The sequence below is a fragment of the Cydia fagiglandana genome, chromosome 4 (assembly GCF_963556715.1).
Source record: "Cydia fagiglandana chromosome 4, ilCydFagi1.1, whole genome shotgun sequence".
In the NCBI taxonomy this organism is placed as follows: Eukaryota; Metazoa; Arthropoda; class Insecta; order Lepidoptera; family Tortricidae; genus Cydia; species Cydia fagiglandana.
The window spans coordinates 5,601,106-5,615,413 of NC_085935.1; the positions used below are offsets into that span (position 1 = coordinate 5,601,106).

Genomic DNA, 14,308 nt, shown 5'->3' on the forward strand with positions numbered 1-14,308 from the left:
AGTATCCCACCATGTGGCGCATGGCGCTGCGGCCGGCGCCAACTTTTTTAGCCAAACATATCTAGCGTGTCCACCCAATGGCCCTGAAAGATCAAGGCTAAAGATCGTTTGTGCCTTTGCACACGTGTGCGACGTGCGGCGAAAGTATGTCGCAAGACGTAAGTTATATCGGGGAAGAGTCAATGAACGGAAATGTTCAGGCGGCAGTGACACGCGTTTATCGGGCTTGCATAATAGCGGGGCTTGCTCAATCCCCTCGAACCCGGCTCGCGTTCTCAATGTTCTGCTGCTTCAGGAGTCCCGGTGCATCAGTCTGTCGCAAGCCGTGGTTCGCCGATTGCGGGCCGGGTCGTTGAACGCTTTCTACGGCGCTCTTTCCCGGCCGCGCGATTGCAAAACCCCGCTGAGGTCGCGCTTTCTTCGTTCGCGACGGAGAAATTGTTGCGCCACGCCGCCGTACACCGACCTCCCGTTAGAAAGTCGACCGCTCACCGGATTTAACACACGTAACGGTGCGATTGCAACGATTCGACACGGAGATCGATGAGATTCTGGCACATTTCGCGGACGGATTCCGGGCGCTTTCTTCTTACGCAATTGTCGCGTAACGCCGGGTCATCGAACGGTACCCCGTTTCGTAAACGTCGCTCGCTGCACTCGCGCGCAATTGGACGATTGCGTGCGGTAGTGAGTATGACTATTTAGTCGCTTGCGCAACGGGCCGTCCTGGAGTGGCGCCCGTTCCGCAGTCCGCGCGTTGCAACACGGGATTATTTCTGCGGCCGCCGTTGGACCGCCGCCCGGGCTTGCAACACGGCCATATCGCAACGCTCATAATCCACGCCATTGTGACACGAGCACCCGACCCGAACACGGCCACTTAGTCCCCGATAAATGTCGGCGATGTGTCATCCCACGCCGTTCCCATTCGGTGCATTCGATTTAAAACTAAAACAATTTTGCAATCGATGTTCACATTAGTGTTTTCGCAAGCGGCCCAGCGCGGTTTCAAAAGCGTTCGACTTGCGTTATCGCGCCCCGATAAAGCGTGCGCTTGTGCGGTTTTGAGACCTAAATTCAGGATGTCGCTGTCACAGGAGATTTCACAAGTTTTGAAGAGTGATGAGTCACTCAATAAATAAGGGTAAAGTTCCACTGTTTACAAAACCGATGGTTAACAAATGAAGGTATCAAACATAACGCACAAACTTGCACTTTATTCGCGCCGCCTTATGGATCAAAATGTATATTATCACTATTACGGCCAGGGATGCTCTGTGGGATAAACTAGTCCTGTGAGATCTTCAAAGAAATTGATAGTATCATCTGCTTAAATCCAGAATATCGCTGAATGAATCTCAAAAGGTCGAATGCCACATCCGGTGCTCTTGCGCAAGGTCCATGCATGCCCGTACGGAGGCTGGGGAAGGTTTCCCAACGCTCCCGGCGCCGTGAGGCAACCGCTTGCGACACCGCGTCCCTACGACTACAATACGAATTACGAAAACCTATGACTAACAGTAGGGCGAGGCACTTATGAAAAGGTTTATATCTGCGGCGTGAATTTTAGTTGCTGAACTTAAGGAATAGATGACAATTACAATGTATCGTTTACAAAGTAGTCCCTACATAGTCCCTCAACATATAGCTCAAAACAAAATTATGTAATGGATTACTCGACAGTTCTCTATAGATCTATAGGATGAGCTACCGGCTACTACTAATCAGTTTAAGCGTCAAATAATACATTACAAACAGATTAGTGCCTTTAAATAGTTTAAATAAAGCATAATAGTGACACATCACGTATTAAACATGGAATATTGCAAACCAAGTGCAATTAAATTTAACCTTTTTGCCGTATGTATCATCACTTGCGCAATGTCATGTGTAGATACAGAGCAGGAAATGCACGCGTGCATCTGGGCCGGCCATTGTTGCGAAACTGTCAGGGTTGAGTTGAGCAACCAGTTGCGAAACATCCCGTTAATTGTCCATTTCATATGAGGGAAAGAGAGGACGGTATAAGGCGCAATAGAAAAAACTTAGTCCAAGAGTTTGTCAGCAACAATACAGCAAAAGCAGCCAAGCGAACGAAGTAATATAATTGCTCTGACGCGTTGACAAGAAATTCATGACCAGATCGTTTTGGACGCTTCGTCCGTTTACATATTTCTGCTCCTGCTTTAGTTATAGTCGACACAGTTGACAGGACATTCGTAAACCTTACTGCGACGGAATAAGAACTACCAATGGTCAATAAGTTGCTAATGCACGCGTCAACAATAGATTCTCACGATAACTATTAGCCATTGTTTTTGACGACACGTGTACTTAATTGGAGATCCATTCATTACAGTAACAGCAATTAATGCATTTCCAAACATTTCTACTTCAACTTCAATTCTCAATTAACTGAAAACATTATTCAAAATTAGATTTTATTCGCTTGTTTTAGGTTTGAGATTGCATTGCGACTGTTAAGTTACTCGCCTTTTAGTTTTGTTTTGAAGTAAGCGAACGTCAAGCGTGAACAGTTCTTAAGGTTCAATGGAAACCAAATATTAACATTAACTCATAGTTAATACAATTTGGACAGTGCGAGTCAATTTACAACGTCACGATTGTATTTACATTAGATATTTAGGGGTACCGGAATGTCGTACGATTTATAATATACAGTAAAGTTCCTTTCTAATTTAATATCGATTTGGTGACTCATAATTCTCATAAATACATCAATGCATTTTCTTCATATCTATTTTAAGTCATAGCTCTTGTCTACTGACAGAAATACACTCAACATTGGTATTTAAATTATTTTTCGCATTGACATAAAATCTTCAAATTATGTTGCAAATTTTCATCATAATGCATTAAGGAGCAAACTATTTCCATAATTAGAAACCGTGATGAGTGGCGGAAGAAAGGGCCTTTGCCCAGCAGTGGGACACAAAATATGCTATTAAAAAAAAATCTCATCTAAATCAAACTAACCCGAAATGAGCTCGAATTTGACTCGCACAAACGCATGCGTAATGCGAATTGCGTAAAGTGTTGCCAGTTGCGACAGGCGGCCGAGACACGGCGCGCCATGGCCGATCGGAACACGCTCGGAAATCCGGCCAACCTTCCGATGCTTGCAACACTGCCGAATGTCATGTCAATGCCGAAAGGACATTTTTTTTGTTTGAGGTCCTTTGGGAAAAAATGTAAATACTTAAAATTGGTCAATCAGACACATGTCCAAGAATTTTCGACTCATAAATCATGAGTGACCCACGTCAATTAATTTAATTTAATATGTGTGAATCTCGTGGTTTATTTGTTATCTAAAAAAAATATAATAGTTTTTATGATTATAGCCTTAACAAAGTGACACTTGAGGTCCATGTATTTTTTTTTAATTTCGCAAAAGTAAAAAAAAAACGAAATTATCGAATCTATAACTAAACGTAAACACGTTGTTAGCGTTGCGAAACGTTACGATATCGATTGCAAACTTCAGCTCCGCTGTAGGGATTTAATTAGGATCAGTTGCGCTTGCGTCGAACCTAAAACGGACACGAGGACGCCCTCCGGCTTCAGACTCCGCTCACTGATGAATTACAAAAAAGGGCTTGACTCCATCATCGCCACAGAATAATAATAGTACTACCGTACAGAAAATTCCTACAAAACCGAAGTTTGACAGCGATTCAGGGACGAATCATGAACATGATATCCCGTTCTAACTTATGGCACTATCCCTTTTGGCTATTTAGGGTTCGGCTATCTAGTGAAAAACTCGATCGACTTCAAGTTGTGTCAACCCTAATAATTGCTCGGAGCAATGCTGAGCTGAGCCGAACGGAGCCGAGTTTGCCCGAAGTCAGGAGTGTCTCCCCAAGACCGCACTGTCATCGCGTAAGGCAAAATAAAATATGAATATGAAACATATCCTTAAAATAGATCAATGCTTCCTTGCGAGATAAACAACATTTATTCTAATTATGTCACATTATGCGTATTTATTTATAGACCAAAGATCGTGTAAACAACACGTTTAGTAGTAATAATATTAGCAAAACACATTATTGTATAAAAAAGAAACAGGAAAAACACACATATAATTAGTAAAGAAGCGAAATTATCCCTTAGGCACAGGGATCTCTTAACGTAGTAAATATTTAAATAACTCTTTCAACAATTCTAGGAAAACTATATATAGCGAGTTTGCAAACTGATGAAATATCATAAGATAGAGTAATCCTGTATTTTTATCAATACATAAGTATCCGAAAGCGGTACCTAGGCTGATTTAGACGGCTCGCGAACTCGCATACGATTTTAGTTATATTGCGGACTATTGGTTACGTCCAATTCAACCAACCGATCAAAAACCGCAATGTAATGAGACTCGCATCGTCTCAATGAGCCATTATTCTTTCTCTATCCTCTAAGAGGATAATCGCACCCATCATCAGCATAGTGCCAAGCCAAGTGTATAAAAATAATAATGTACTAAACTCTTTCGACAATCCTAGGTCACAATCGACCCCCTCAGGGTTACCGCTGAGCCGCGTTGAGCAAAGCGTAGTGTTTAATCTGTGTAATGTTGCATTTCGTCAGCCCGTTCCCACAGCTTGCCTCACAGATGTACTGACACGTGCCGCTACACGCACAAGCTATTGTGTGTACGGGAAATTACAGCGTTTAGTGCTGTAAATACCCTTAAAATTAGGGATATTCTTTAAAATTTATTGGTGATAAATGAAATTAAAATTAATTGAATTAAATGAAATTAATTGAAGATAAAAGAACGGACCCCGTGCTTATTCGGGATCTAAGCTGAGTATAAACTATATACGTAGTGTTAAGGTTTATCTAAATTTGGCAACCCTAACTACAAGGGTCCTCTTAAAACTCAATTTGTCTATTGTCTCATTGTGCCATGCGGTAGAATGAGATAGCAATATCACTTGCCTAACCTAACGCATAAATGCGTCCCTTGGAGTGGCCGGCGCGGCGTTGGCCCATCGTGTAGAGGAGCCCAGCGAATTAGCAATCGCAACGGCCAGTACTGGTAGGTACGTCATGAGAAACGCTTGCGCCACCTAACGAGAGTAACCTTTGCATACGCTCCATATTGTCACGACCGATCACTCGTTAATAAATAGTTTAGTTTATCTCAAGGCGAATTATAGCTGCAACTGCATTGCGTTAAAGTTAGTTAATCATCGTCGAGTATGGCCGTTCAGGGTTACGATACGAGTTTACGACTAAAATCCTTAAAGATCTAACGCTCTTGGAAATTGCGTTTGAACATGAAACCGCACGTTTTGTAACATTTGAGCAAACTAACACTACTTACAAGGTTCGGGAAACGCGTTTCTATTTATACGAAGGCATTTATTCTAGGCAATTAGCGTATAAAAATAGATCCCCTTTAAGTTTCAGCTCGCCCCATCCAGCTTATTATTAAACAGGCTAAAAATATCCAATGCATTAATACAAGTCGATTTGAAGTACCGCCTCCCCGCCACCTGCCGCCGACTGCTGACGTCTACCTCGTTTTTTCTTCTCATAATTGCGTCGATTTTGCATCGAGCCTTCATTAAATGCAACTGCAATATCGATAAAAATAATCGGGGCTTAAATCAACGCGAACTATGAATGCGCTGGAGACTTCATCTTAAATATCGCCGGAAATTAGCCTTATTAAGCACTAAAACGTTCAATTGATGTGGAAACAGTCTCCCACGTTTAGTGAATTGTACGATGAGTTACTTTACATTCGATAGACGCGTACGGTTTCGAATAACTGTGCATTTAATGCATTTCGAAACGCTGTGAAATACGAGGTCGCGCACCGCGCCGAATCCCGTAACGTGACGAAACCACATAAATTAATAAAAATAATATACGCGACAAATGAAAGCGCCGTATGAACCCATATTACATTGTAATCAACTTTATGGTACTAGAGTTGCGAATTTAGCAATGGTTTTTGCCTATATGAGGCTTTATACGAAGCTAATTTGCCGTGGATTGGTTAATGGGCGCGGAAAACGCTTTGAGTTCAAAGGGAGCCATTATGGACGGATGGATACAAGCCTATATTGGGTCAACGCCTGCACATTACATGCAGCCTGATAATTCATTAATATAAGCGTGTTAAAAAAACTCAAACCTATTTCATGTGACTAAAGCTCATTTTCCTTTGTTACAGGACGACGTTAAAACTAGAGTCATTAGAAGACGCGGTGGTCCTGGACGACCCTGAAGAAGACTTGCTGCAGGACAAGCGAGGCTGCCCCGCGTACGTGTCGCCCGAGATCCTGAGGGCGCATCGGACGTACTCCGGCCGCGCCGCCGACATGTGGTCGCTGGGGGTCATCCTTTACACCATGCTCGTTGGAAGGTAGGCATCCACATCTAGTATATTAATTCGTAGAAGACATAAAAAATTATACCCAGCTCCACGCGTTCTTTTCCCCATTTAAAAAGGATTTGATAGAGCGATGTTCACAACATTCTGAAAAGATAAGATCATCATAGTTCAGCTTAAAAATATTCCAAGTTTATGTAGTTAGGTCTGACGTTGACATCCACTTAAATGCGGGTTTTGTGGACAAATTGTGGAATGCAAAATGATAAGACAGAAGATAATTGATCGCGCGGAATCCCAGCTCTAGATAAATACTTGCCTATAAATTGCGTCAATTAACGTCTATTAAAATAATTTTAAAACAGAAAATATATACGAAGTAAGTCAGCGGGAATGCTCTAATTATATTTACATCCGACATAGTTTTTTCTTATTCGATTTTGCGATATGAATAGCTAGCAACATTGTAAGAAGATAATCGCGCGCGAACGCCAGGCGGCTAGCCATATTTTATTAAATTTGGCCCAATCAACGCTAAACTCTCAAGATTATTAGTAAACAGAGATCACCTGTCGGTCACATAGTGTCCGTTGGGTCCCGGCACCTGCCAGCCGTTACGCGCCAACGGCCAGCCATTATATCACCCACATACGAGTATACGTGGTGAAATCTTCCCACCTGCCGCCACATGGCGAAGACGTTGTACCTCCGAAAGCCTTTTTACACGCACCTGCCGTTCGCCAACCTTTGTCTTCTACTTTTTTCCCCCGACGCACCCGTAATTTAAATTTTGAGACTCGGGATTTCGCCGCAATCGGCCTCACCTGTCGCCGGAAGGGTTCTACCTGGCTTTTTGTTTCGCATCTGCCTCCAAATGACAATCGGATCGCTACAATTAATTGGAGCTGGGTGCTGTAAAAACGTAACAATTTGTGGAGCCGGCCTAATGTCGATGTTAACGATTTTGAGTTTTCAAAAGGCGATAAGTTTTTTATTTCCACTCCGATTTTTAAAATTGATCGGTGCGCATTAACTGATATCGTATCTTGAATAATGGTTGTCGGATGATACGATTAATCACTACTTCCTGTACACACATTAAAAGTTACATTTTTGTTGTTGCAGGTATCCATTCAACGACTCAGAGCACGCGTCCCTGTTCGCGAAGATTTCGCGCGGGTACTTCGTAGTCCCCGAGTGCTTGTCGTCGCGCGGGAAGTGCTTGATCCGATCGCTGCTGCGGCGGGAAGCCTGTGAACGGCTGAGCGCAGCCGATGTTCTTCGCCACCCCTGGCTGGCGCGGGACCCGCGGAACGAGCTGCCCCCGCGAGCGGCCGCCTCCCACGACCGCCTCGTACCCGACCTGCACCTCGAACCGGAAGATTACTTCTAACCCTCCCCAAGCAGCTCGCCCGATGCTGGCATCGGGCATTAGATACCGAGTTCCGCGCGTAGTGAAAATGTCAAAGTTATTTATGAATTTAAATAAGTTATTCCGGCCTAAATTGTCGCGCTAGCTTGCGGTTGCCTCACTGAAATAGTCCGCTTGTTTTTCAGTAAGTAAGCCCGAGGCAAATAGGTCTCCGTGGAGATTTTAGTTAGTTAAGCAGACGCGCGGGCGGCTGGCCCGTCCGCGCACTAATTTATACTTGGCCGAAGCTCGCGAATGCTGTAGAAGCCGCATAATCGGATAGTTAGTACGGTGATGCGGGTTTTATTAGCAGTCGGGGTTGGGACCTGTAGTCGTAGCGTTCGTAATGACAGAATAAGTGAGACTGATATCGCGTTCTTGTGATGTATGGAGTCGATGGCGATCCCGCAGCGGCCGGTTCGAGGGCCCGAGCGTCCCCAGCTGCCGCCGCTTAATTTATAAAAAACATTCTGTTAAATGTTAACTATTACGTTAATTTCTCTAAGCGTGATGCATTCAAAACGATTTCACTTCAATATAGATTCTATATTGCATTGAAGTTGTTACGCTAATGTTAGGTAAATTATGTATATTTTGTATTTATATAAAGTTTCGTGTATTGTGATCTCCACCGATGTTATTTAGCGATATATGATTGCCATTACGTTGTTATATTCAGAAGTGATTTCTTTTGTTGCACAACAATCAGTTGCTTCCATCATAGAGTTATTTTGATTATATTATTTGGTTATTAAATCGTGATTATTCGGCAAATCGACATGCGGAAATTTATTTTATTATATCGAGTGAAATTGTTAAAAATATATTCACACCACCTCGTACCGAAGGCGTTTCGTATTTGGTCTGTGCCATGTATTTAATAATAAATAGTGATCATAAATAAATATTTAACACGGCGGTCTGTGGTCGTCGGGCACTCTCTTCCTAAACTAAATTACCTGTTTGGTACTTGGTGTTGAGTTTTTTATTTTGATTGTACATTTTTGATCAATTTTAGTTATTATTAATTTGTTCCAAATCGAAAGTTCCAAATCAAAAATCAGTGTTACCATTCTTTAAATTGTTACCTTTTGTAATTTTTGTTAAATCGTCATTTTCTTGCACTTCTGATTGTTATCTTTCAATTATCGAAAGTGTAACTGTTTTGTCTTTCAATTGAAAGTTTGTACAATAGTAGCATTACTCTGTAAAATAAAATATTACTTTTACTTCTTAATTTATACAAACTGTAAATAGACCTAAGATATCATGAGGATTATCAAAAAAGAACGAATGATAGAGGGAATAAATAATTAAGAAACATAATACCTGAATTTTCTTTCCATCCAATTAACCTAATGATTGAAAAATCTATTCTACCAGTACCATTCATATTCTAAACGCTTTCTGAGCGTTGGCGAGCATTCGACTCGGGCACTCCAGGGGGTCTAGCCAAGGTGACAATCGTTAATAGAAAACGCCAATGGAAACTCGGAATAGTGTATGGAAATAGAATAGTCATGTGACTTTTTGCAGTATCTATAAAACCGATACATTATATATTTTCGTTTGGCGTTTGTCGACGTATGGTTGTCATCTTGGCTAGCCTCCTCGTATGTATCTGTAACCGTAACCATAAGGAACCACAATGCCTAGTCAGAGACCAAATGTAAAATGGTTCTCGCCTACGGTCAAGCAATGAGAATAGGTCCAGACAATACCTAATTTATTAACATTATACAATTTCTCTCGAGAATTCTCAGCCAAATTTGTCTGGAATAACACTTAGAAAATACTCCTTGACCTTATCATAACAAGGACGAAACATAATGACGTCTTTCAATTACGACCTTATACAGTAGTCAATAAGATTCAATTCGCATTTAACGTCCTACGCTCTCACCTTGACCTTAATAATGAAACAAGGACACAATGTGTGGGCTGTTTGAATTTAGACTTTATTACTGAGTAAAAGAGTTCAGTTTGGCAATAAAGGATCAAGTTGAAAATATAAAGTGCGATAAGGTAAATGTCCTAGAATTTGATAGCTTAATTCCTAGATGCCAGCCCATTTATTATCACCTAGCAGCAATACGAGTACATAAGGGTGTAATATGTGTGTAAATTTAGTCTGTCCTTATACATAATATAATGGTTCTCAGCCAACCAAACCCTATTAACAACTAAGAGCAGAGGGCCTTTACCGATACCGCCAACAACGAAAGTATTCATGGTCATGATAACGTTTTTAGATTTTTCAAGTAGGTATTAGCAGGAATGAGATGGTAATACCTACCTATTACTTTTTTTAATCTATAGTTCGTTTTTTGAGCATTAGAAAGAACTTGCAAGAAGGTAAGCGATCTTGACATGTCTTTTAATTGAAAAACGCTTTTTAAAATTCAAAAACTAGTACTTATGAAAGCAGAAGAATATAAATGATCGTATTAGATTCATAATTGTTACATATTTGCCGTAACTTATTTTTAAAATGTGTTTTTCAATTAAAATACACATCAAGATTGTTTACCTTATTTCTAATGCTAATAAAAACGAACTATAGCAGGGCCGTGAATTGAGTAATGAGTACTGTGAGTCGATGCTAAGAAGAAAGCAGAGACCCCGTCTATAAAAAATGTCATAAACTTACGCAACTTTATGCAACATACATACCGTGAATTTTACTTGTCTCTGTCTACAAGGAAATACAGTTATAATTAATTACCACTATATAGTCATATTAATACAGTCCCGGACCTTTGAACTGCCGCAAAATCACCAATTTCCGTAAGGAAAACAAAATCGTCTTCGGGAAATTCCTACTATTATCTACCATTACGCGCTACTACGTTCTACCACTTTTTACTAGGAAGTCACGTCGACAGTGACGTAGCCACGACGTAGCACATACATACAAACATAGATTAGTATATGTTATTAACTGTAACATACAAAGATCACATACACAATATTGTGCAATATTTATCTTACCTACGTTTTGGAACGGGTATGATCCCGAAGTACCTCTAATGTTGTAGTACCTATTGTATCTACTTGGTATATTTACACAACCGCAGGAGGTATACTTTTAGGGACTAAATAAAACAAGAAACATGTCGATGATTTAAATGAAAAAAAAAACAATAAAACAAATAAATCGCTTGGTTTTTAATGCAATAAATGCTACTGAACATTCTACTGGCATAATCTCGAGTTCTAATCTGTAAGCCCCCATTCGCACGACAGCTTTTTCAACGCGCGTTAAAAAAGCGTTTGAATGACACATGGATAACCATGTATGTATTCAGTATTCACAAGAGAGCGGTGACGCTTTTTATCAAGCTTTGTTGGATTTTCGACTTTAAGCCTTGGTCGTTAAGTCGAAATTAGAGTGTAGACAGACTCGAGCGCTTTTTTAACGCGCGTTGAAAAAGCTGTCGTGCGAATGGGGGTTAATAGCCTCGATAGTTAGTTAAACCTTTTCCAGGCCGCACCAATCCACAAGGTGTTTCAAAAAAATCCAAATATATGCCAATTAATCCTTTGATGATTAATTTGAGGCAGGTCACATTTTCCGAAAGTGCAATCTAATTTGAACCTTAAATCGGAATGCTAAAGTTGAAATTCTTTTGGCGCGTATGTGGTCTAGATATATACCTAGATATAACAGGGTCAATAAAAAATAATAAATCAGCATCACAGTAACATTTTATTTCCATTTGATTTATAATAATAAAAATTACGCTAAACTACCTTATCACGTAAATAATGCCACCAACTCGTTTCAAATTTTTATTGTAAAAACAGCAACTAAACCGAAGTAACCCTTTCAAAGTGCAAGGTAAAGTCGTGTGTCCAAAGTAACAGGTTGTCTTTCCACCTCTACTCACAATCAACAAAATTAAGTTACCAATGGGAGACTAAAACTTCTGTTTCTGACATATAACATAAACATTGACGTATAATATCTAAGGACGGGCTAATGGGGCACTGAAAATGCTACTAGTTCAGCGGTGTTACTCACGAATTCCAGCCAATCGTGCAGTCTAACGCAACTAGTTGCGACCAATAGCGCGCGTAATGCGAACTCATCAACCAATCGCGCGCGTGATGCGAACTCATCAACCAATCGCGTTGTAGCGGTTTCACACCGCTGTATATACTGACCCCTGTCATGCCTCATTATTATTGCCCGTAAAGCCAGTCCCTAGATATCTATAGTGAATGCATAGCAAGAATCAAATAAATGTATAGCAATATTTTCCAATCGTCACTGGTTCACGAGGTAGTTGTCAAAGTGAATGTCTGCCATCAAGCATAGATCGATGGATCTCGAAAATTTTGCCGTTTGAGTGAGTAACAATAGTATGAGACCAATTTTATGAAAGGTTTTTTTATTAAACGTCTTCAAATGTATCGAAATACTTTTTACCTTTCATTGCGTATGATCAATCATACACAATGATAGGTAAAAGCACAGTAGAAACATGATTAAATTAGATATATGTAAACCCCATTATCTGGTATAATAAGGATAATAAAGCGCTTGTATTGTATTATCGCACGGCACAATGCATGCGATCTAATTTGTATCTTATCGCATTGACGCAAAACCGAAGATAAAGAAACTGTCGAGTCATGCTCATGATAGATCGCGAATTAGTCTGCGAATTGCGAAAACATTAAGTTCTGTTGTTGTGTTTATGTTATACAGGGTGTTTGGTACCTCGTTTGCCAAATTAAAACGGCAGATAGGTTGAGTCATTTGCTACCTTCTCATGCCTAAAAAAACAAAAATGGCCATGGTTTTTTTTACTACTATGCAAGTAAAAATTTGAAATTACGATAAACTGGCATAGAAGTGAAAAAAAAAATTACGCCAAATTAAAAATTTCTAGGCCTGAGATGATAGCAAATGACTCAACCTATCTGCCGTTTTAATTTGGCAAACAATGTACCAAACACCCTGTATATTACCACTATTATGTTATATAATAGTGGTTGATATAAGATTAATAAGATTGTCCTACGGCATTTTAGTAAGGTTTTAGGCTATATTTTGGCGCTATCAAAAATATTCGAGATGAATTTTGAATACTTAGATCGGTCCAAAATTAAAAACGTATGGCTTGTTGTATCAATCTGTCTGTAATAATAAATTAAATTTTTACAATCTGATTCTGATTACATACAAAAAAAATACTTATACTACAACAGTGAACGCAATCACTTACTCATCATTAACCTTTTATAAGGCATAAGGGTGCCAGAAATTATGCAAAATTGAACCCTATTACTTTGAAATAAAGTGCGAAATTAGGTGGGAAATATCCTCAGCCTTGTAAAGGCTTAACTACGGGTGACTTTATTATTTCTTGGTGTATTTCTGTCACCAAGAGCTAGTATACAATATTTTACAGTGTAACATAGTTGGATTATTCTGCCATCATACTTTGTACATGGACCGTGTCCATGAAGACATGGCTAATAATTTACAAAAAAAAAGTTTTAATCATGATTTTAAAGAGTAATAAGTCGATCTACCCGTATATATGCATATACCTACATTTCGTATTGCGATTATTTATTTACTGATAGTATTCTGGATTTCAGGATGAATAATCCACCCTAAACTTTGTTTTTTAATCTCGAGATACTAAATTGTCAATTAATTATACTAATCTAATACCAATTTTGTACTCAATTAACCCTTTGACCGCTGAGACGTCAACTGACGCGCGCGGCTACAACCCAATATCAACCTCCGTGCGTTGCGATATGGTTCACACACGATACGCGAGGCGTTCAAAAGGTTAACAGAGTGGTTCTACAAATTGGGTTAGGGTGGTATTCCACCTGTCCACTTTCTTGGTCCAATGTGCATTGCGTCTCACTCTCTCATTAAACAAAATGTGAGACGCAAATACACATTGAACAGATGGAATACCGCTCTTACGAGAACTGTCTGTTTAGTATTTACATAAAAACAAGGTTTGGGGTGACCGGACGAGTCGGTGATTTGGCTAAGGGTGGTAATTCCACCTGTCCAATTTCTTTGTCCAATATTTTGTCTCACATTTTGCTTAATGAGAGGGTGAGACGAAATGGACCAAGATAATGGACAAATGAAACACCACCCTAAGGTAAGATGTCTAGTAGCAGCGCTCGGCCTTATTGGGGCCGTGAACGACGTTCGAGCTCCGTTCTAAGTGGGTTAATATCTTGGAAATTTACATATATTATCGTCTAGCGAACCAATTTGTCACTGGAAAAAAACATGGTTGTCTGTAAAGTCGGTTTACCGACGATAATTTTGCGTGATAACGTCATTAGAAAACATTACCATTATTACGTAACGTTACAATGGAGATCTGTCCACAACGTAACACTTTCGTGCATCCTACCGGTGTTCATCGATTTATAGACGTTATCACGTCAAAAATGATTTGATATGATTCAAATTAGCCGACAAACTGGTTTGTTAGACTATAAAGTTGGATTGAGACGAGTCGGCGATTTGTCTAAGA

General features: G+C 40.0%; 2 protein-coding genes across 2 annotated transcripts in view; one reads left to right on the forward strand and one right to left on the reverse strand.

Annotated features, from left to right (window-relative positions):
- LOC134663526 (tribbles homolog 2-like) overlaps positions 1 to 9,107 on the forward strand; it is a 33,376-nt gene extending 24,269 nt beyond the window's left edge. Inside the window, exons 4-5 of the mRNA XM_063519919.1 lie at positions 6,212 to 6,403; positions 7,496 to 9,107. Of these exons, the coding sequence (XP_063375989.1) occupies positions 6,212 to 6,403; positions 7,496 to 7,763 (460 nt within the window). The 3' untranslated portion in view covers positions 7,764 to 9,107. The remainder of the gene's footprint in view (positions 1 to 6,211; positions 6,404 to 7,495) is intronic.
- The window catches only part of LOC134663515 (NADH dehydrogenase [ubiquinone] flavoprotein 1, mitochondrial-like), a 219,710-nt gene that overhangs the window by 198,803 nt on the left and 6,599 nt on the right, over positions 1 to 14,308 (reverse strand). The window lies entirely within an intron of this gene.